At 40.4% G+C, this 24,952-nt stretch overlaps 1 protein-coding gene across 1 annotated transcript in view; it reads left to right on the top strand.

The window, feature by feature from the left end:
• The window catches only part of LOC122797138 (serum paraoxonase/arylesterase 2-like), a 610,903-nt gene that overhangs the window by 414,955 nt on the left and 170,996 nt on the right, over positions 1-24,952 (top strand). The window contains exon 5 of the mRNA XM_044065937.1: positions 10,720-10,846. Coding sequence (XP_043921872.1) covers positions 10,720-10,846 — 127 coding nt within the window. The remainder of the gene's footprint in view (positions 1-10,719; positions 10,847-24,952) is intronic.

Below are 24,952 nucleotides of genomic sequence, written 5' to 3' on the forward strand. Positions count from 1 at the left end.
AGCACTGTGACTTCCAGGTATGTCAGTGGCAGAGCAGTACAGAGTAGTGTGGTGAACTACTGACAGACAGTTGTGTATAGGTTGATGGGTTGCTATGACTTTAGTAGGGTATTGGCCCTGAAGCCCTTATAACCTACCCAGACAAGAGTGTAGCCCATGTTACAACATGTCAGCACACAGAGCTCCTGTCCAGCAGAGACACAGGTGGGATCACAGGATTGTATTTTGTGTTTCCTGTGCACTTATACAGGGAGCACATCACTAGGGGTATTGAGGCACTTGGCTTGCTGTTGACAGGGCGTGTATTCCACAGATGGGGGAGTTTGTGGTACACGTATCTGTCACACCAACAAGCCATACTGATATCACAGCCCAGGTTAATGCTGCGCCTACAGGTTGATGGAGTGGGCCTTGATTTCCAGATGTGCAACAGTCCCATCAAGGTAAGGTCTGGATTGCTTTGTATGCCAGACAGGTGTCACCTCACCAGAGTCTGTATGGAACAGGGTAGAGGGACATTGCTGTTAGCCTATCTGTGTAGGGTAGGTGTTTGGGATTTGTGGTAAAGCATTAATGACTGCAAGACCCTGGTGTGTGTAGTCTACATGGTCTGTGGTGTGTAGGTTTGTGGAGTTTTCATATGATTTTTCCTCTGAGGTGTCCATTGTTTGGGGTTTGTTTTGTTCTGGGCCTCCACTTACATGGGTGTGTGTTGTGTATTTACAGGTGATGTTTACTAACTCTTTACACTGCATGGCACCTATGTTACTGCACAATCTGTTCTGGTGTGCACATTCTCCGTTTGTCTGACCAGTGGTTCCCCTTCCCCTTATATGTGTCTCTCTGTCCTTCAGTAGTCGAGTCACAGGCTTTGGCCACAGTGGCTGCTATTATGTATTTGTAATTCTGATGTGGGCAGGGTATATGCCATTACATCTCTCACAGGGTTTTGAACTTCACATCTCTGAGTGTACCTATTTAGTGTGTTATCCATCATTGCACCACTCCATTTGCTGTGGTCCTTATATGGTTTGTGTTGCTGTATATTATTATGAGGCTACATGTGGGCCTAGCTGTCATACCGTCACAAACTGACATCTGGACAGGCCCAAATATGACAGTCAGGCAAAGGCTCACACATGGGGACAGGATGTTATTAATGTTCTGCCATAGACTGTTGGGAGACCAGTTTGGTAATTACTTGTTTGCTCTTATGGGTTTGACATCTGCTTTCCCACTGTCTGCCATTGCTATTTTGACATGACCCTTTCTTGTTTTGCAAATAGTTGACAGGCAAATGCAATGTTAGGACAAGCAGAACAGATATATAAGGCATATTTGTGCTCTTTCTGTGACAACCTGTCTCATTCAAGGGGTATGGCTGTTGGGCATGACATGTTGTCAGTGCTGACACAGAATGGTGGCAGCCTTTTATACATTGGCAGTACACTGACCTTCAGGTACCTGCTGTCCTACTAGGCACCATACCTCTCAACTTCTGAGAGCCAGACATCTGGGCAAAGCCATAAGTAAATGGGGGACAGAGACCTAAATATAGGGACCATTTTTAAGTATTGGCCTTACAAACCTAGAAAGGTGATTCAGTAACAGATTTTGCATTAGCATACTTGTTTTTATAGGGTAGGAAGTCTGACACTACAATCTGTCATTATTTTCTGACCTTAGTCTTACGTGATTTGTCAATGCATTGCCAAACAACCACTATTTCATGTTATATAGATGACAATTATGATGCAAACCTCTGAGCATTCTGCACTAGGTCTGCACAATTGACAGGTATGGTAGGCACTGTGTAGGTTACTCCAAGCTGTGCACTGTCCATATGTTTGCCCCCCTGTCCATGACCTGTACAGATTTCCTGCATTAACAGATATTGACATCTGGACAGTATGTACAACTCCTACCTTAGGTGTAGCTGACATGCAGAATAGTTGACACTGCAGTTCTTGGAATATGGCCCTGTCAAAGGCAGCACTGTACATAAGCCACTACAACATAACAGCCGGGAGTAAGTGCTGGCCACATCCTGACAGTATTAACCACACATATACATAGCTCATTGATCCTGCATATTGTGGACATGCAACAAGTTATGTTGATTGGGACAGCCCTGGCAATGTGTACTCTGCTGCTATTTCCATACAAACATACATGTTACTGCATTTCTATGGGAATATGGGTGTGAGGGAGCACACCTGTCAACTGTACATATTTGTGCAGACCATGCCGATATTTGCTTTACATTTTGGTTCTATTTAGCATAGTATTGTGCCCTGTCATGGAGACTAGAGGCATATCACTAAAGACCACAGGTCAGATTGTAATGGCATACATTTGAGTTTCCGACTTCTTAGCCTTCAGAGCCTTACTGCAACTGCAAGACCTGCTGTGCTATCACCGTGTAAGTCTGTAGGGAGGTATTTCATCATTATCGTCATTTGTGGGCCTTTGCCAGACATTTCTTTATAGTTTTCTACAGCTGACTTGCTGGGTGGAGCTGAAGGGTGAGTATGGGACCCCCACACTGACATCCATGCCTGTGACCTATGACCCCCCCAGTTATTTGTTCCCCCACATATACTGCAGTGGGATATGTCAACTTGCGTACTACTGCATAGTGTGGGGAAGCCAGTATTGGGAAAACATTTCCTGGCATCCCACATAGCTGTCACTTGTCTGCTGCTGTCCCAGTAGGCCACCCCATTCCCTTGCATGCATGCAGCAATACCATAGATATGCTACCAGAACATACTACTCCATTCATTTATTGTTAAGAAGACTGACTTACCTTGTGCCTGGGGCAGTTGTGAGGATGGTGCTTGAGGGATGCCTATATCATATGCACGCAATGCACTGCCTATACATGGTAAGGTACAGGTTGTGTGATGTGTGTGGCATCCATTTTACTGTGTATGTGAGTCGGAGAGAGGTGTCAGTCCCTGGGTCCCTACAGTGTCAGTGTGTGTGCTATGTGTTGCCTCTTTGCCAAGACCAGGGCATACTGGGCAAGCCTCCGTCTGCCTACAGGAGCTGGCTCAGGGGGATCCTCCTCCGATTCCCTCTGTGCCTGTGGGGACCTTGGCAATGGTGGGGGACTGTTTGCCACTTCCCCATGCTGTTCCTGCTGCAGATGTTCCCGCAGGATCATATTGTGTAGCATGGAGCATACTATGAAAATGTGCGCACATGTGGCTGGAGAGTACTGTACGGCTCCACCAGATATGTCAAGGCAGTGGAACCGTGACTTGAGGATCCCAAACACATGCTCTATAATGATACTGGTTTGTGCATGTACCGCATTATGGCATTCTTGAGTGGGTGTGTGTACATTTCTGATGGGTGTCATCATCCACGGCTCCAGTGCATAGCCAGCAGCCCCCCCCCAGATGACCATACAGGATGTCCCCCTGGCAAATCCCTGATACAGCTGTGAGAAATGCCAGATGTGGAAGTTGTGATAGTTTCCAGGGCTGCCAGCACACGCATTAATGATAATGCCCTGGGTATTGCACATGACCTGGCAGTTGGAGTGAAAGCCCTTGTGATTTACTTAGACCCTACCCTGTTCACCAGGTGGTGCTTTGATGTGGATATGCTTGCGGTCTATGACACCCAGTTCCTCCGGGTAGTCTGCTACATGGTGGAAGAGGCACATATTGCTGGTCCTCTCCTCACGGGTGCTGGGGAAGTAAATGTGCTCACCGGCATGTGGTAGCATGGCATCCAGGAACTGGTGGAGTACCCTGGGTGCAGATGTCTGTGAGACCCCCATGATATTCCTAGTAGGTCTTTGAAAAGTACCTGTAGCTAGTATTCTTAAGGCTACACATACCTTGGTATCCACTGCGATGGGTTCCCCTCTGTTGGCTGTGGGGCTGCGGTGCGGCCGGCACAGCTTGACGAGTTGCTGAAGTACATCACTGTCTACCCTGTAGCACTGTACTATCTCCAGGTCATGTAGCCCCTGGAAGGTTACTCTGGGTCTTAACACTCTTCTCCTCCTCAGTCTGGGGCAGTTGTCAGAATTATCCTCCTCACCACCCTCAATCTCTAGCATATACTGATATATCAAAGTGTCAGCAGCCCCTAATATTTTGTCAGTTAAAATTACTCTTAGCGTGTACACCAATAGTGCAGAGTTTGTGGGAAAAAACAGACTGAAATGTGTTTGCACAGTTTATACTGTTGTGCTGCAGATGCTGCCTGTATGATTGGCTGACTAGGATACATTCCACCTGCCAGCTATATTATTTGTACTTGATTGCTTTTATTCTGCTATTTCCCATTTTTTCCTTCCCATTTCTACCTTATTTTTAGCCCCGTGGCATGCCGTGCAAACCCATTGCCCAAATGTAAACAGTTCTGCTATTTCCAATTTTTTTTTTTTTTTTTTTGTTTAAGAGCCAGTATGCACCATGCAAACACATTTAGCTAAAGTAAACACTTTTAAGCAGAAATGGCCCAGCCTCAGATATACACCCTTGCTTAGCTGTGCTTAGCTAAGCTCAAATGGAAGCCGTGAAGCTCCAGTGTGCTTACACCAAGCATGACACAAACCCTTTTCATGTCGGCTGCTTCTCCTGCTTAAATCACTGCCTTATAGCTCCTACACGGTTAGATGCAGCCAGACAATGGGCTCCCATTTTGTGATTTAATAAATTTTGCTCATTTGCATACCCCACTGCCTTAGTTCCCTGTTACACCACTACACCAGAGCCTTTCCCCTTAGCAACCAGTGTTACCTGTTATTGTTTTGATTCTGCATGCTACCCACTATAATAACAAAATGCAGGTTTCACTTTAAATTGTCTTTTCACATTTTTTTTATTTTCGGCATGATCTCGTTTGCGCGCCACTGTGCTACGCTTAAACGTCCGAATTCAGCCAAAAGAAATAAACTTTGAATTTTATCATTTTTCAAATCTTTTCCATGCCAATGGCCATATTTTTGGCTATTGGCATGCCAAATGATTATAATACATGCTTTACTTTGAGCTGTCATGCCCCCAATTTTGATTTTTGTAGAAATGTACACGGTCAGTAACCAAATACATTTCGGCACTGTTCTGGCACGGATGCCTGCCTGCTTACTGAATTGCTAATTTACCTCATTTGTATGGTTTACACCAGCAAATGAGGTAATTAGCATTATTCAGTGGTGTCAATGCCAGAATAGTGATAGCAGGCTCATGCACGCTCCAGCCTTGTTTACTGAATCGCTCAGTGGCCACATTCCGTGCAGGAGCTGCTGCACTATTCTGGCACAGAGAAATCCCTTTATTGAATCCCAGGGTAAGTGCTGCAAAGCCAAAATAACACGCAGATGCCAGAGTTTAATGTTGCCTATTAAAACTTATGCCCTCCTTTCATTTACTCATTCAGGTTTTTAGCACACAGGCAGTCTTTTTGAATGGTATACTCAAAGGCCAGGCATTCAGGTGAAGGTAGATGTCCCATTCACACTTGGAATGGGGTGATGAGAGACAATAGTTTCATTTATAATTTTACTATAAAATGTATGTGGAATTATTCTTAATGCAACAAGAGTTGGCTGTATATGCAGCTATTCAACATATATATGTGTACCTCTTTTCTCACAGTTAATAGCAGAAGAAAAAAGTAAAAAAGTGCCCTTTTCAGGTCACTACATGCCCTTCTGGACCTCCACCCCCCCCAGCCTTCAGCATCTTGTGGTACCTGTGTTACTGTGGTACAAGGTTTGATTTTCTTAGTCATCGTGTGCCACATTGTGACCTTGAGCAAGTCACTTAGCTAGACATTGCTCCCTTGTCACTCCTGAAAAGGAATTGTGTGTGTTGTTGTTATTATTATTTTTATTATTATTATTATTATTATTATTATTATTGTTATTATTATTATTATTATTATCATCAACAAAGGATTACTTGTAATACCATATATTTATGCATTAAAGTCACAATTCTAATTTTTTTTTATTTATTTATTTTTGGGGGTTGGAAATACTAAGTAAAAGTATAGCCAGTGGTGATTGATATAACGAACCTTTCAAACTTGAAGTAGTGTAACAATGTAACCATGTAGATTATGCACATATGGTGCTACTGGACTGAGTAATAGATTATTCCATTATGAAATCACAAACTCCTAAAAGATGAGAAACCACAATGCTGAAAACAACTGCTTGAAAGACACAAGGGTAAGACTCAAACTATAACCATTTTTACAGGGGGGCTGCCCCCATCCACCCTCTAATGTTGGATCAAGCCCCCTTATAGGATCATAGGATCATAGGAAGTTACTAGGCTATTGGCCCTGAGGCCCTTATAAGCCTAGCCAAGAGTTTACCCCATGTTTAGACAAGTCAGCACCTGATGCCCCCGTCCACCAAATTTATACATACCAATTCCATGGTCACACAAATATGAGGTAGGGAGAAGTCTACCACAACAAAGGAATCAGTGATCACTGCTGGAACACACACACATGCACACGCACACACACACACACACACACACACACACACACACACACACACACACACACACACACACACACACACACACACACACACACACACACACACTCACTCACACACACACACACACACACACACACACACACACACACACACACACACACACACACACACACACACACACACACACCTGATCATGAAGGGATTCACATCCAGATCTAGTGAGGTCATTGTTCCCCTGTACTCTTCACTTATCAGACCAATGATCAAGTACAATGCCCCATTCGGGATGTATCTCACCAGACATCTGCAGCAATTGGAGAGACCCCAAAAGTTCCTCACCAAAAGGATAAAGGGACTCCAAAATCTGTCATATGCTGCCAGATTGAAGAAACTCCAGCTCTATTCAGTCGCATACCGTCTGCTCAGAGGTGACATGTGCCTGACATACAAGGCCATGTCCAACCCGAATTAATGGACATGCTCCACCTCAAAAATCCAAATCCACCAAAACCACTAGAGCAAGCGACTTAAACCTTAGCACGGATATAAATAGGATGTGCTGGAGGGATAGATTTATCACTCAGAGACTCCCTATGCTGTGGAATAAAATCCCGGTCCATGTGAGGCAGAGCACCTCGCTGACTCTGTTCAAGAGAAATCTAGACCTGTGGATGGGAGATCGTAGGTTTACCCCGGGAATCATCTCTGTGTCACTGCTGGACAGAGGCACAACAAACTAATGGGCACAGTATTTTTTCATATAAGGGGTGGCGTAAGCCACAAAAATTTGGGCTAGGCTTATAAATGCCTTAGGGCAGATAGCCTAGTATAAACCTATGAACCTATGAACACACAAACCATACTGGCAATAAATTCCAGTGGGCAACTGTCATTTTGGTTTTCATCCTTGACATCTTGTGACTCGGGCAACTGACACTTGGGGAGAAGGAACTCAATGACCTGTAGAAAACCTTAATACAGTTAAGATAGTTCCTTTTCTTATATATAGATAATTTATAAACAAATAACATTATATATATTTGTGTTGTGATTTTCAATATAAAGACTATTATTCTGTTTTATTTTATGAATATGGACATGTGATGTTATAGATGTGTAAAATCTTTTTTCAATATTGTTGGTCTATTGTAATTTCTTTAATTATCACCGAAGAAGGGTGTGAATCTGAAAAGTTTAATACTAAGAAAAATCTTGATTATGTCTTTGCAAGCATGTATACAATTATAGGAATGTGCTGGGCATAGTAGTCTGATTCTCTCTCTTTTTTTTCTTTTTATTGATTCGCTTATATTTTATATACAGCAGAAACTCGGTGACATTTCTGTTTGAAGAGATCTCATTGTGACCAAGTCCTTTCCTCTAGGTTATGCATGCAATCCATCAGCCTCTGTTCCTTAGATATTTTGTTCAAGCCTCACATTTTCTGTTACTCTTCATTCATTAGCAAACACGTTTTGGAACACAGAGGATTACAAACGCTTTTTGGAACACAGAGGATTACAAACACTTTTTAGAACACAGAGGATTACAAACGCTTTTTGGAACACAGAGGATTACAAACGCTTTTTGTAACACAGAGGATTACAAATGCTTTTTGGAACACAGAGGATTACAAACACTTTTTAGAACACAGAGGATTGCAAACACTTTTTGGAACACAGAGGATTACAAACACTTTTTGGAACACAGAGGATTACAAACACTTTTTGGAACACAGAGGATTTTATTGTGACAAGGCCAAACAAATTACTTTCAGAAGAAATGGGTATGAGGGTTGTCTGTGGATGAAATGACTAGCCCTACTGTTTGGTGTTTTAATTCTTGTTTTGGAGGACTAATGTTTACTTGGTGAAGCAAGCTGGAATACAAGCTGGGGCTACTGCTTTTGTGAAATAAAAATGCATTAATGTGGCCAGTACTTGTTTTTGTCTTGGTAAGGTCAAACCGGGTACTGTTTGCAGACACTTGGTATGGGGGATGTCTGCGGATGAAATGAATTCTCCCTCTTCGCTTTTGCAATTCTGGTTTTGTAGGACTTAAGTTTATTTGAGTGAAATAAGCTGCAATACAAGCTATGTCAATTGCTTGCATGAGACAAATGCACATTTATGTAACCATTGTTTTTATCACAGTCAGACATCTGAGGAATACACAGTCACCAAAGTGGCTGTATCTGCTTGGTGAGGGAGACCTTCTGCGAATGGAGCTGACCTGTTGATGATTACTCATTTTATACAGTTATTAATCTGTGTTTTTGTAGCACTAATATATGTATTTGTTTGAAGAAAATTGGATTTTTTTACGATAGTTGTGTAAGTTACAGTGTTAAGATATATTCAGAGCTCTCAGCTGTCTCTAATTTTGCAGACTGTGACTAATTTTGCCTCATATTTTAGTCTGTTTCTTGTAAAATGTATAGTTTTCTGATAACTAAATGTCAGTAAATATTTACATATATTTAAGTTTCAGACTTCATATCCTTCAGCACTGTACACAGCAAGTTTTTGCCTTTGGAGATCCAAGCAGGATTTATATGAAAGCATCCAATCACTGGTAGAGTGGTATAGTCAGTAGTGTTGTCATGTCACAGCTCTTAGTTCTCTAGTTGGGCTCTTGGCTGTGGCTCCTTATGTGTGGTGTCTGCATGTTCTTTCTGTCCCTGTGTGGGTTTTATACAGGTGCTCTAGTTTCTGCCAACGCTCCACAGACATGCCATAGGTGAATTGGTGTTCCTGTAATTTTCCGGTAAATAAGCATGTACTGTCAGCGGCTAGTGAGTGCGCGTGTGTCTGTGGGCATGCGCGAGTATCTTGGGGACACATAAATAACTCTTCTGGATGGCAGTAAAATAGTTAAGTATTTATCTTTCAAAAATAAGGCAAAAAATGCTAAAAAGAACATTTAGACCCTCAGAGCAGAGCTTCTGGGGGCTTGCAACTCCCACATACCCAGCTGTATTAGGTAATTCTGACACAGGCTTAGTAGGGGGACCCTCATCTTCAGTCTCTGCACTGGGTCTCACCCAGACTAAACTGGTCTTGCTTACAGATGTACTCAAAAGGTTGCTATAGCTTATGTGTGGGCTGGGGATAGTGTGGTCATTTTTTTCTTTACTTTTCCTCACAGTCAGTCCTCTGAGGTTTGCACAGAAAATTGCTATAGCTTATCTAGAGACAGTGTATTGGGTAGGCACAACATGTTAGAATACACATGCAAACAGACATATGCACAGGTGTTGATCTTTTAGGAGCATGGGTAAGAAGGCAAGGTACCTTAAATCATCAAGTTCAAATATGTTATTTGGCATTTTGCTTGTTTTTTTATCTCAGTTTGACATCAGAGGCACAGGATGTTGCTTCTTTTTGGTTGGGGGTAAGGAGGCATGTTCATAGCATGACAGCAGAAATGTAAAATATGTGACTGTAGCTATATTTAATTTCACTTTTATCTAATTTAAGACTAGAGGGGTGCATGTAGGTTGACTATCTTCGTTGGGGGGTAGGGAGGCACTCTTTCAACATATATGATGTTTGTATCCTTGTAAGCATGTGTCTTTTTAATTTATGGCAAGGTATTTTGTTGGTTTTGAAAACTAAGCCATAAGCACAACTTATTTCTTCCATTCATCAAGATTTTTTGCTTAGGGTATTATTGGATCCAATCTCAGTGCAATAGTAGCCAATAGCAGGGTGTGGGAAATGATGACGGAAAAAGATGAAGAGTCAGACGGTGTAAGCGTTTCTCCCCACGCCTCCACTGAAAATTGGCTTGTTCCAAGTTAGACTTTCCCGGTAAACAAATGTTAAATAAATAAATGAAAACAAGAAATAAGTTAAGCAAAGTAAGCAATTATTATCACTTTTAGTTAAACTTAACACCTAGTGTTATGAATTCTGCTTATGCCTTTAATGTCTGCATGAAATTAACTTGTTCTCTGCCTTTCATGTGTACATTTCTAAGTATGAATAACATGGAGAGAAAATGAGAAGTGAGTGTACTAAAAAGTGGGCCTACCTAGTGTTGAATGACTGGTGATACTTGAATTTGGTCACAGTAGCTCCCCCATCCATACCTGTTCTGGATGGGCCACTGGAATATACTGGGCAACATGTTTTAATAATTGAAGAAATATCACATGCTGTCTCTTGAATAATGAAGTTGCTGGAAACATGAACAGTTCTAAGGATCATTTTATGATGCACCTTCTTTGTTTTCAGATAATGTGGTGTACGTCTTTGTTGTCAACCACCCTCATGGTACCAGTACGGTGGAAATCTTCAAGTTTGAAGAGGAAAACAATTATTTGTTGCACCTTAAAACCATCAAGCATGAACTCTTGCCAAGGTACAGAACAAAATTTGTGATGATACACATCCTCTTTAAATCAGATTTGTACTACTTGTGATATGTGATGTGTAAATATACACATTGCATATATGTGGTTGCACTAAGCTGCACAATTAAAACTCCTTAAAGTTAATGAAAACCTGTCATGCAAAGATATCAGTTTAAGCAAGTTGCACAAAGATTTAAAAATTTTTTTCTTTAATTCAAAATGTGTTATACTTTAAGGATTTATGATTCAGATATTTGCTTCCTTACTTTTTTATCTAACAGCACACATAAAAAAGCACCGCTCATTTAGTATACCTGCACGATGGAAACATCTTTAATCCAGTGTGACCGTGTGCTGAATATCCAGGAATTCATTTGTTAAATGTTTTCACGAGGATACATAGACCTTTTTAGTAATAAGCTACTCAAAACAGCCATGCAGATTAAAATAAGCATCAGGTTATAATTTTGGTACTAACCCCAAGCTGATGGTAACACTAAACAAAAAGGGCCAGTTCATTTTCTTTGTAAGTACTGCATTGTCCTCAAAAGTTATATCTAAAACTAAAAATTATAAACGTTATTAAACATTAAGCCATTAGGTTCAACAAAGAGTTTTTTATGGCTCTATTTTTCTCCTACCCTCATGCCTGTCAACCGTTCTGCTTCACGTATTGTACAGGCCCACCTATTCCTTGAGAGGGACAGTCCTAAAAAAGGGACATCCGTGCTTAGTTGGTTAACTTTATTAGTAAATCAGTAAAATAAATAATTAAACAAACTCTGTTCTGTCTAGTACTTGTGATGGTGACAGGATTGCATCTAATATTTGATCAGATGCATAGGATCTAGTGTCAACAGAGCAGTTTGACGTGACTGGGTTGTCACTGCAGGCTCCTCCTCCAAACAGCATTGAATTGGGGTCTATATCAGAAGAGCGAAAGCTGAAAACAGTGAACGCTCTTATATCAAACTTAAAAAAAAATGAAACCACATAATGTCGAACAGCCAGAACAGCGATTATTTTTCCCAGGGAAAAAAAAAATTGCTAGGCCATTTTCGGGACTTTGCTGTTTCCTCCACTGTAGTACGATCTCGGAGTTGGTATATTTAAGTTGGGGGGCTGATTTTGTGTGTGATTTTTTTTTATTTTTTATTTTTTTTTTTTTTATTTTTTTTTTTTTTTTTTGGAGCAGCGATTTTTTTCCCTGGGAAAAAAAATCACTGTTCCATATATTCGACATTGTGTGGTTTCATTTTTTTAAGTTCGATGTAAGAGCATTCTCTGTTTTCAGCTTTCGCTCTTCTGATATAGATCCTTGAATTGTGGGTCTCATACACATAGTGCTGAAATGTATGAAAGACCTATGCGTTTGTTATGACAGCAGCACATGATATCGTGTTAAATAAACTGAAAATGGAACAAAATCAAAACTTATTTTCAAACATAGGTGTCAGAGAGTGAAGCCCCATCAGCCCCCCTTTTTAATCCTGGCTTACTTCCAGTATCTGGGGCCATTCATTGTAATGGTCAACTTTTAATTTCTTCTGGTGTGTCACAAGTTCCTCACTGGAAATTTCTAATGTTGCCGTTTTCAGGTCATGTTTAAAATATTTTTTTTTTTCAGAAAAGTACAGCCAGTCCATTCTTATTATTTTATTTATTAAATTCTTCTTTGTTTACATAGTGAGTAGACTGATCCAGGTTAACATTTTCATTTACTTTGTATAGTTCAGTTAAGTAAATAAAATGAAATTGTCAATGTGTTTAATGCACATTAACTCAAGATTTCTGTACTAGATTTCATGTTATTATTCTTGGTGGTTCATTTCTTCTCAGTTGGAGTGTTTACAGTTTCATTACACAACAAACATATAATTGAGAAATCTACCATTTCCTACCTCAGGCCATCAGACTGCAACATAAACTAAATTACTGTTCATTTAACGTGCTCAGTTTTAGCTCTTCTACGCGGTGCTCTTAAAACAAATAAAAATACCTTCATTATCTTTATTTTGTCAGAACTGGCTCTGTCCTATTTAGTTATGTAGGAGTATCCTCTTACTTTTCCTATTATGTCCAAGCAAGAGGCTAACCCGCAGCCAGCACAGACTGACCTTTGACTGTTTGGAGCATTAGTTTTATTATCAATGATTTATTTGTTTGTTTTTGTTTACCAGGCAAGTCCGACTGATTTTCACTTTAATTTTTACATTACCTTCCACTGCAGCATTCAGATTCTTATCCTGTAAAACCCTTTCTGATTTATCTGTTACCTCTACCGGAAACAATTCAGGGCTTTCGTGCTGTTGTGTCCCTTACCTGCTGTTCATAGGAATGAGATGCAATAAGGAGCAGTTCCCCTACATGAGACAAAAGACCACTTGTTTTGAATTTTAACTGCCCAAATGCAACTGATTAAAAATCACTTGCTAGCTTGAAACGTAGAGAGGCACAGTTGGAGCGGTGTTTGCTACAGGCCACTTTAATGGTTTTCTCCACTTTTGTGTGACCATAAAGTTAGTATATGTAAGTTTTAGGCCATAGGGTTGCAGCCCATACATGAGGTGCAAAGGCTTATCTCCTAGTAAAAGCCCTGGTTTTGATATTTGTAGATGTGTATTAGACATTCCTATTATGCTGTGATAGAGCAATGTTTTGCAAATGAGTGTGCATCAGTCATTCATAGGGAACTATAAAGAACCATTTACTGTTTCCTTGCTACAGTGTCCTCTGAGAATTGCCTTAACATACCTGTCTATCTTCTGGTGTGCCTTCTTTTAAATCGAAGCAGCACTAAATTTAATTCATAACACTGGATATGTACCAGGCAATCCAATTCAGTCTTCCAAACTAAAGAATATTTGCAAGGCATACCAGTTGTTCATCAGCTTATTTACTCCATGCAGTTAGGGGGGATAAGCCAGTAATCAAGCAGACACTCGAAGTAGTTAGCTAGTTAGTAATATTAATTTTTTCACTGTGAGTCACATTGTCTTCCATCCAGTACAACTAATGTGTTTCCCATATTTTTCATCAATAGTAAACTGACTGAAGCTCCAGGCAAATTAAACAAACTGGTCAAAGCTTCAACTGGATTAAAAAAAAAAAAAGCATTGTTTGCAGGGGAGAAAGCGTATATGAACCCTCAGCTGGGGACTTCACCCCCACATCACTTCTTTAGTTTGTTCTTACTCCACAGCTGCAAAGCAGTGAAGAAAAAAAGAAAAGCTCATAATCTTTACCCTGCCCACCCTTTTTTGTGCGGATATTAACTCCATAATTACAACTTGGCGAAAAAACAAGAGCTCAAAAGCTTTGAATCACTGCGGGTGCACAAATAGAAAATCTGCTGCTAGTGGTTTCCAGTGGACAAAACAATTAGAGAATATCAAATGGAAGACCAAAAATCAAGAAGTTTAAACCTGTCCATCGTTGAAAAAACAATTAAAATTTATTTCGCAAGAGGTGTGTCTCTCTTAAATGCGTATTTTAGTTATGTGCCTGTAGTGAAAGTTTTTTTGTTTCATATATATGGTTGTTTGTGCCCACTTTATAAAAGTACTGTAGCTTCGACTAATATACTCTAGGAGGGGATTGGGCGCGGCTGTTGTGCACAACATTCTTGTTAAGGAACTATTTTGCTCTAGTTCCCTCATTTTTTTTAATATTGCGCAGAAATTTTTTGTCAATATTTGGACCTCCTTTCAAAATTATGAGAAAATAAGATAGTATTGATGTGCAAGTGCTCACCACGAGAGCTGTCAGCAATGTGTTACTTATCAGTGGGCCCTCTTTCTTTTACTTATTCACGCTGAATCTCCCTTGAAGCATGGATGTACCTCTAGGACTATGCCTTTTGTATATACTGGGTGTTCATATGATTGTTTATGCTGTGATAAACTTTCTTTTTAAGTTGCATGATTTAGTTCTGATTCTTTTTTTTCTGGAGGGTAAGAATGAAGGATTTGGTGGCAAGTGCACCTTCTACTCTAAGCACAGTTATTGACAGCTTTCCACAGACACCTTTAGAGAACCGAAATATAGTTCAACAGCTTGTACTGCATTGATTTTACAAGGTTATACACTGAACTTCACCTCAGCAAACAAAGTGGATTCTGTTCAACATTCCTGTGATCTGAAAAGCAAAATTATTGGGCAATGTTTTACTATAGCTACCTTCCTTAACCTTCTTCTGAGAATTCCAAGTTATGTAAAAATACTCTACAGAACTCTCAGACTCATGTTTTGCATTACAAGCTGTCTGCACAGTTATTTGAACAAACCTCATATAGTCCTTAATAATAGTAAGAGCTGGCATTCTTCTTAACCCCCAGTCCTGCCTACTTTTTCAAGAGGTAATGTGGCCTTATCTTCATATTGATGAAACAAACAGTAGTGTTAATGGGAGGTAGGTGTAGTCAAACACTGCCATTGTCACTATTCTATGGCTTTTATTTTTCTCAATGAAGATAGAGATATGCCAATAAGCTGTCACAGGTGACATCTTCCAGTAAATGTCTTAAAGCATGCAGTATAAGGAGTGTAGGTGTACCAGAAATTGCCAATTATTGTATTTATTTTATGGTCAACAATGAGTGCAGGATGTTGTCCCTCAACCTGAGCTGACCCTCTAGTATACACATTTCTAATCCTGTCCATCCTCATTAGACCCAATGCAAATCTTAACATCTTTAACTCTGCCACCTCCAGCTCTTACGTCTGTGTTTTCATTGGTGCCACGATCCCCAACCCATATAACATAACTGGTCTCACTACCAACTTGTAGACCTTCCCTTTCACTCTTACTGGTACTAGTCTGTCACAAATCACTCCTGACACTCTTGTCCACCCACTCCACCCTGCATGCACTTTCCTCTTCACCTCTCTTCCACATTCACCATTACTCTGAGCTGTTGATCCCAAGTATTTAAACTCATCCATTTTCAACAACTCTACTTCCTGCATCCTCCTCATTCCGCTGTCCTCCCTCTCATTCACACACATATACTGTCTTAGTCCTGTTGACCTTCATTTCTTTCTTCTCTAGAGTATATATCCACCTCTACAGAATTTCCTCAACCTGTTCCATACTCTCACTACAGATCACAATGTCATCCGCAAACATCATAGTCCACAGGAACTCCTGTCTGATCTCATCTGTCAACCTGCCCATCTCCATTGCAAATAAAAAAGGGCTCAGAGCTGATCCATGATGTAACCCCATTTCTGCTTTGAACGCATCCGTCATTCCTACTGAAAACCTCACCACTGCCCTCGTACATATCCTGTACCACTCTTACATACTTCTCTGCCACTCCTGACTTCCTTATACAGTACCACAACTCCTGTCTAGGCACCCTGTCATATGCTTTCGCTAAGTCCACAAAAACACAATGCACCTCCTTCTGACCTTCTCTAAACTTCTTCATCAACAGCCTCAGAGCAAACATTGCATCTGTAGTGCTCTTTCCTGGCCTGAAACTGTACTGCTGCTCACTAATCATCACCTCCCTTCTTAACCTCTCTTCCACTACTTTTTCCCATAACTTCATGCTGTGGCTGATCAATTTTATCCATCTGTTTACTACAGCTCTGCACATCACCCTTATTCTTAAAAATATGTACCAATACACTTCTCCACTTCTCATGCATCCTCTCACTTTCCAAGATTCCATTAAACAGTCAGGTTAAAAACCACACTGCCATTTCTCCTAAACACCTCCATGCTTCCACAGGTATGTCATCTGGACCAACAGCCTTTCCATTCTTCATTCTCTTCATAGCTGTCTTTACGTCCTCCTTGCTAATCCATTGCACTTCCTGATTTACTATCCCCACATCATCTAACTTTCTGTCTCTCTCATTCTCTTCATTCATCAGTCCCTCAAGTAGTCTTTCCATCTGCTCAACACACTCTCCTCACTTGTGAGTACATTTCCCTCATTATCCTTTATCACCCTTACCTGCTGCACATCTTTCCCAGCTCGGTCCTTCCATCTAACCAATTGGTACAACTCCTTTTCAACCTCCATAGTGTCTAACCTTTCATACAACTCGCCATACACCATTTCCTTAGCCTTCGTCACCGCTGTCTTCACCATACACCTCATCTTCTTGTACTCCTGTCTACATTCTTCATCTCTCTGACAATCCCACTTCTTCTTCGCCAACCTCTTCCCTTGTATACTCTCCTGTACTTCCTCATTCCACCACCAGGTCTCCTTGTCCTCCTTTCTTTGTCCAGATGTCACACCAAGCACCTTCTAGCTGCCTCCCTTACCACCTTTGCTATGGCTGCCCAGCTATGTGGTAACTTTTCACTGCCACCAAGTGGCTGTAACAATCTACCAGACATTAATGGTATTTCTGGATGTGGAAGATCCTATCCTGTGTCACGGGCACTTGCTGAAATTTTAAGTGAATCAGTTCCATTTTCCATTTTTTATTTCTCCTTTTGGACTATCCATTTCTGCAAGAGTGCTTGCAAAGTGCTTAGTTCATAGCTAGTTACTAAACATGCAGTCCAGTTGCCCCAAAACGATGTCTGGTTAAATGACTTGTTGAAGGTCACACAGTAGGCAAATGAAGGTAGAAATATCAAACCCTGTACATTTGGCACAGCAAGTGGCACATTAACAAGTCAGGGCTTTAATCCCCTGCATTAACTACCAGAGACAAAGCATACAACTGCGAGATGACTTGAACCCACAACAATCATCAGTTGTATTGCACACAGCACTTCACTTATAAACTGGGATACCATATCAATAGTTTCTGCATTTGTACAATTCACATCTCAGATGATCACAGTATTTTCTTAGAAGATGGCTGCCTGGTGGTGGCAAAATCTAAACCTTGCTTAAATTAGTCATTTATCTATTTCAGCAGTTTGAACTTTTCAAAACCAATCCTATAAGTGTTGTAGAGAATACTTTTTGGGAGTAGTCTTTGGCCCTACTGTATTTTTTTCCATCAGCACAAAAATATCATGAGTAACACGATTCTTGCAATAGCTTCAGTGACCATCAGACAGAATAAACTGAAGTCCTTGTCACCGTAAACAAGATAAATTAACCCATCATAGCTTGCTACAGATTGCATCTTTTGATAAATGTAAAAACATTCTAAATGTAGTAGCTGAACTGCCCATAAATCATAGTACATGTATGATGGGGATTTCAGTTATCCATCTATTAGTGAGATGACATATCACTAATGGTAAGCATTGCAAATAGTTCATTGACCTAATAAATATAACTTCCCCTGGAGCAAATAGTAAACATATTCACCAGGGGTCCAAACTGGCATATCCCCCGTCTGCACCCCACCTATTGTATCTACATCCCTGGTCAGCTTTGATGACAAAGCAGCGATCTTCTCTGTCAAAACAACATTTATTTATTTATTTATTGACATTTGTTAACTGGGTTTGTCCAGCTGGGCTTGTGGCCCATATTCAGTGGAGACCTGAGGAGAAAAGCTCCAACATTACATATCTATTACAAAGTATCATATTAATACAAACATAATGAGGTGAGAAGCAATTATACAGAGCAAAAATTTTACAATTGTTAAGTACATACATACAAGTTAAAGTTCCAAGTATGTTGAAGGAGCCAAAAACAGACATTAAGAAACATATAATTTTACAGTGAGATAATGCATTAGGTAGAGTAGTAAAACAAAGTAAATATATATTTCTACTGTTTGTGTGGAATTATGCAAATACCTTATGAGAGGTGAAAGGGGGGACTAAGTGAGGTCCTTAATAAGGGAGAGTGTGGGTGGGACTAAGTGGGGTCATTACAAGGGCAGGTCTTGGAATTGAGAAAATATGTTTTTAGTTTAGTTTTAAAGTGGGAGGTGTGTGGAATTATACGTAAGTCAAGGGAAAGTCTGTTCCAGGCATGGGCGACAGAGTGTTTATAAAGTTTTTTGCCTATGGACTTTGTTGGGTGGTAAATGTCAAGTAGTTGTTGATTAAAAGTATGGAGGGTTCAGGATGGAGTGTATATAGAGACTAAGCCAGAGAGAGATGGACAGGAGGAGGGTTTATAAAGGATAGAGTGAAGCATGTGAAATTGATAAAGTAGCAATAGATGGGGAAGTTCCAGCCATTGGAGAGAGTTTAAGGCAGTGCAGTGGTGTGATTTGTATGGGGAGTTAGTAATGAATCTGGCTATTTTATGGTAAGTTTGTTGAAGTTTATTAAGAATGGTGGCCTGAATATTGGTAAGGACTGGGGTGGCATATAGAAGGATAGGGAGGAGGAGGGCCTGTCCCAGGGTAAGTCTAGCATCAGGAGTTAAGAATCTTTTGTTCTGATAAAGCAGGCCTCATTTTGGGTGTGTTCTTTTTATACATTGGTGTATGTGTAGATTGAACTTTAGTTCATCATCAGTGATGACCGAGTTTGGTGTGGTTTTCAGGTTGGATAGTTGTATTATTAGAAGATGTAATATTAAAGGAAGTTTTATGGTGAGAATGAGAACGGGGAAGGAAAAGTAGGAGTTTAGTCTTTTTGGGATTTAGGATCAATAGGTTGTGAGAAAGCCATTGTTCTGTGGATAGTAGGGCTTGTTGGGTTAGGGAGTGTAGTTCAGAAATGTCATTAGACATAGAGATAAGTGTGGAGTTGTCAGCATACTGAATGAGTGAAGAATCTTTACAAGAGGTGAAAAGATCATTGGTGAAGATGTTAAACAAGCAGGGTCCTAAGATGGAGCCTTGAGGAACGCCAGTAGAGATGGGAAGAAAAGGGGAGGAGGCTGACAGCCATTTGACAGATCATTCCCTGCAGATAGGTAATTATTGAAGCAGGCAAGTGAGGAGGGGGTTAGGTATAGGCTAGCAAGTTTGGATAATAGTAAAGGATGAGAGACAGTATCAAAAGCTTTGGAGAGATCTAGGAAGAGACAAGGAATGAGTTTGTTGTCTAGGGCCTCTGTGGTGGTGTGTGTGAAGGAGAGGAGGGCAGTGGTGGTGCTGTGGTGGGGACAAAATCCGTGTTGGGTAGGGGTAAGCAAGTGGTGGTTAAGGAGGTGATTGAGAAGCTGAGAGCAGACACATTTTTCTAGTGTCTTAGAGAGGGGGGATAGAATGGCAATAGGACAGCAGTTAGAAGGTTCAGTGGAATTTCCACCTTTATGAAGAAGGATAGTAAAGAATGATTTCCAGAGGGTGGGGGCAGTTGACTCAAGAATAGATCTGTTTATTAGTATAGATATAGGATAGGCAATAGAGTCAGCAGCAAGTTTGAGAAATGTAGGAGGTAATTTCTCAGTGGAAGGAGAGCATAGTTTTAGTTTAAGTAGTAGAGATTTGATATAAGTAGTGGGAACAGGCTGAAAGGAGAACAAAGTTGTGTTAGACTAGGAGGGGCAGATGTAGAAGTTGAGTTAGGACTAGTGGTTATGAGATTTTGAATTGAAGAGATAAAGTGTTTGTTTAAGAGGGTGGCAGTTTCTAGAAAGGAAGAGTTTGGGTATGGGGAGGGATTAGCAGGACTTCCAGGATAGAGAATGTTGTTGAGAGCTAACCAAAATTTATGAGGATTGGATTTATTGTTAAGCTGGGCAGAACTGTGGTATGACTTTTTGTCATTAGTGGTAAGTTTTTTTGCAAGGTTCCTCAGTTGTCTATATTTGAGAAGAAGAGGTGGTTGTTTAGTTTTAATCCAGGCTTTCCAAGTGTTGTCTCTTTGTTTCATAAGGGACTTAGTTTTTTGGAGAGCCAGGGAGCATGATTTGATTTTACTATGATCTTCCTAGATGGAGCTAGGGAGTCTAGAGTACTCAAGAAGATGTTATTGAAAGTGTTGACAGCATCATTTAGGGGGAGCTGTTTAAGGATGGACCAGTCTGTGTTGTGGAGAATAGAGCTGAAGTGGGAAGAGTTGAAAGTAGATAGTTTTCGACAGTCCTTGATAAGGTGGGGTTTGTGAGTATGGTGGTTGTGTCTAAGGTAGGGAGATGGTCACTAAGGGAATCGGGTAAGGTGGTGGGATTGTGGTAGTGGTGGGGGGTATTGGTCAGGATCCAGTCTGTTATGGAGCTGGAAGTTGAATTTTTATGGAATTGAGTGGGTGATGATATAAGTTGGTGGAACCCATGAAGGTGGATGCTGAGTTGGGGGGAGTCAGTTGAGAGTTTGGACCAGTCTACGTTAACATCACCAAGGATAAGTGTCTCATATGTGAGAGAAACAAGATAGGATGTTTTCAAGAAATGGCAAATTGTTTCCAGGAGGAAGATAGATGGAAGCTATAGCAAGTTTTTTGTGTGGGTTCAGATGGCAGTTGAGAATGATGAGTTCATCTGGGAGGAAGTTAGGAATAGAGGAGGGGTAAGGAAAGATTTTAATGTCGTTAGAGTAGAGGATGGCTATGCCACCTCCTTTTTTTAAAGGTCTATCAGATCTGAGGATGTTATAGCCAGGTGGGAGTATTTCACTGTGTGAGATATGTGGCTTAAGCCAGGTTTCTGATAGGGAAATAATGTTTGGGGTATTGAGAGCAATCCTTGAGTGCAACTCAGTCACATTATTTGTTAGGCTTTGAATATTCAGAGAGTAAATGGTTAAGTCTTTGGCTGGGAATGATTGTTGTGGCTGAGACTGATGATTATTAGAGGTGTGAGATGGGGCAGTTTAGAGTTAGCTGTGGAGGTGGTGTTGGGGAGAATGAGGGAGGGGGAGATGATGAGGGGCCAGTGTTGGGATGGACATCGCCAGAGCAGAGTAGTTTTTTAGAGAGAGGAGAGAGTGTAGTAAATGATAGATAGAGTTTGATTAGCTGTGACTTAGCTTTAGGGGAAGGTTTAAATACCTGTAAAGAGGGTGGTTTGAATAGGCTTGTGGTTGAGGTAGTGAAGAGATCCTGGAAGATAGTAAAAGATGAAGTAGTTGGAGGTATATTGTAAGAATGAGAAGTTGGAGAGCATTGGAGTAGGTCATACAGATTGGAATGGTAAGAGGTGGTGATAGACAAAAAAAGGAGTAGTGTAGAAGATATTAGTAGATATTGCATGTTAGAGTAGAATATGGTAGGGTTGGGAGAGTAGGTAGTGTGTAGGAAGTGATGTTGGTAATATTGACAGATTAGTGAGGTGGGAGTGGTGAGTGGCAGGAAGTGGAGCTGTAGTGGATAGTAGGACAGGAAGGGGAGGGATAGTTAGGTATAAAGGTAATTGTAATGTGGGTGGGTGGGAATGGAGGTAGTGTGTGAATGTTTGGGGATTAAACAATAGAAAAATGGAGGAGATCTCTTAATTAAGATATCAGGGGTGAGTGAGGGTTTAAACTGAGTGCAGGTTAAATAGGATGATTAAGATATGAGTGGAGGATAAATAGGGTGAATGAGATATGAGTGGGGGGAGTAAAGGAGTAGTATTAAATGATACAGCAGTGTAGAAAAAAAAGTAACACAATACAGTGGAATAATGCAATATCACAATTTGTTGGCAAACAGGAGATGATAACTACAGAGATGCAACATATGCAATAAACAGAATTAGCAATTCAATTAAAACAGAGTGGCAATCATACAAAACAGGCTTACAGACATTAGCTGTTACAACAGGATTCAAATGAACATTTAGTACAGGTCGATTCAGCAGAGCCACATTCAGTATAGTAGAGCTGTGTATGATAGCTACTAGACTGCGCATGGCAGTCGTTATTGCTTATAAGCTTCAGCACAGTTCATGGTTACGACAACTCAATGAGTACTGATTAGGGAATACTATTAAGTTGCTAACTGGCTCCCACATCTACATGCGTACAAAAGAACAGTATCAAAGGAAAATGGCCGCTAAATCACTAGTTAAGTCCTAAAACAGAGAGCGGAAAGCAGGAAATCACATTCAGTAGGTTTCATTTGGTGTAGCAGAGAAAGAAGGGAACCATCGTGAAAGGCCAATTAGTATGTTAGAATCCAGCAACAAATCCGTGAGATGGAGCTGTAGTGTAATAGTCTACCCTTCTAGCTTTTAAAGTTGCAAATGATATCAGCTCCTTAACAAACATTTCTGAGTTTATGGACTTTAAAAAATAAAATCATATGAAACTTTTTGGTGATCTTTTAAAATTACATTACAATACCTCCACCATCCTAAGCAGCCATAGCTGACACCTATATTTCAGAGTTTTATTCTCATTTACTAAGATGCAAGCAGTTCCTAGTAGGGCCAGATGTAATGAGAAATTTTAAAATAAACCACAATGGTGTTCTACACACAAAAATAAAATTTACAAAAAGAAACAATCATTAAATGCATTCAACAAATTGTAGTCTGCACAGCAAAATGATTCCATAAAATAAATCAGTAAAGATCTAAAAATTGCCTTGAGGGAAGATCAAGCCAGATGCAAACTGAAAATATTAACAGAAAGAAAGGATAATTGCAAATCATTCTTCAGCCATGTCAGAAAACTAAGAAACAATACCCGCTAGTGCTATGAGGTAATCTACAATGACAATACCCACTCCAACACAAAGGATCAATTTAGTTTTAATTTCAATCCGAATATATTCATAGAAGTTCCACAAAGCAAACCCCATGGATCAAGTCATAGTCACCCTGTCCATAGTCAAAAATACCCCATGCATGGGTCCCAATAATATTCTTGGATGTTTAATCACTGTTGTAAAATATGTCCTATCAAAGCCTGCCCTAAACCTTTTCAACGTAGCCCTAACTGTTTGGTGTGTTTCTGAAGCATGGAAGATGGTCATTGTAATGCCCTTACACCCAGGCAGCAGGTATCCTCACTCCTGTTGAGTGGGGACCTATTAGCATAGCTAGTCTCATTTGCAAAATCAAATAACGTATTACATCAAACTTTGAAAAACCTTGCTGCTTTGAACCCTTACCAGTTTGGCTTTGTCACGGGTAAGTCATGCCTACTAAACCTAGTAAACTTTTTCTAAAAGGTTATAAAAGGGTTATAAAAGCTGCGGATGTTGGCCATGTAATTTACACAGCATATCGCAATCTGGCTAAAGCCTTTAACATGATTCCTCAGGTTGTTAATGGCAGCAGCTTCAAAGATCTAAGTATAAACTATTGTGTGTTAGGTGGACAGCAAACCTTTCATCAGACAGAGTACACATACTCAAAGTAGCTGGAACCTCCTCAGAAAGTAAAAATGTGGCCAGTGGTGTCCTTCCTGGCTCTGTACTAGAACACGGTCCTTTCCTGCCTAGTATTGACTTCTCTGACCTTCATATCAATAAGCCAGTCCTATGGAAACTAAACTGGCTGATTGCAAGCTGAGTATAGCTGTTTAATCAACATCCATTACTGCTTCATTGCAACATGGTCTAGACCCTTCAGTCTGATAGTACTTCAAGCAAGACTCTGTGATTCTCAAACAAACTGTAGAGTCACTCATCAGAGCAACTAATTCCAAACATGCTATCAACTGTAAAATTACATTATTGTTTTCATCCTCTGAACTTATCAAATTGTATGCTTTTCTGTCCACTTTTTCCTTCTCACATACTGACTTTAGATGTCTTACATTATGCATGGAGAGTTCGTCTACTCTGAAGTGCAAGGCTTATGACTGCTGACTGAGAGACCCTCCAGAGGAAAAAAAATTTCTCCTTTCTCCAGAAAGCTTTCCTTATTGCTCTTATCTCATGCATAGTTCAAATCAACAAAAACAGTACCACTGTAATCTGATACCTCAACAAACATGGAAGTAAAGATTTAAGTGACTATACAGAGAAGCATATGAGAGAACAATTAGCATATTGGTTAAGGTTTTTACCTCCCATGCAAAGGTAGAAGGTTCGATCCTGATCTCCATCCCATGCCTATTTGTACTTTGCATGTTCTCCTTGTGTCTCTGTGGAGTTCCTCCCACCTCCAAAAAAAAAAACATGCTGAGTGTTTCCAGCTCAAACTCACTAATGAATGGAGCTGTGGGCAGCAGCGCAGACTCTACACGGTGCCATAGTGGGGGAAGAGCTGTACAGACCATCCACTTTGGGCATCTATTGTGGTGTGTAGTGTTCTCAAGATACTAGAACATGTGTCACAGACTATGTGCCATAACAGGGCTAGCCATTTGGCAACATTAGTCAACATGACCGAATCACCAAGAGT

The sequence above is a fragment of the Protopterus annectens genome, chromosome 3.part0 (assembly GCF_019279795.1).
Source record: "Protopterus annectens isolate FY-2018-M chromosome 3.part0, PAN1.0, whole genome shotgun sequence".
NCBI lineage: Eukaryota > Metazoa > Chordata > Ceratodontiformes > Protopteridae > Protopterus > Protopterus annectens.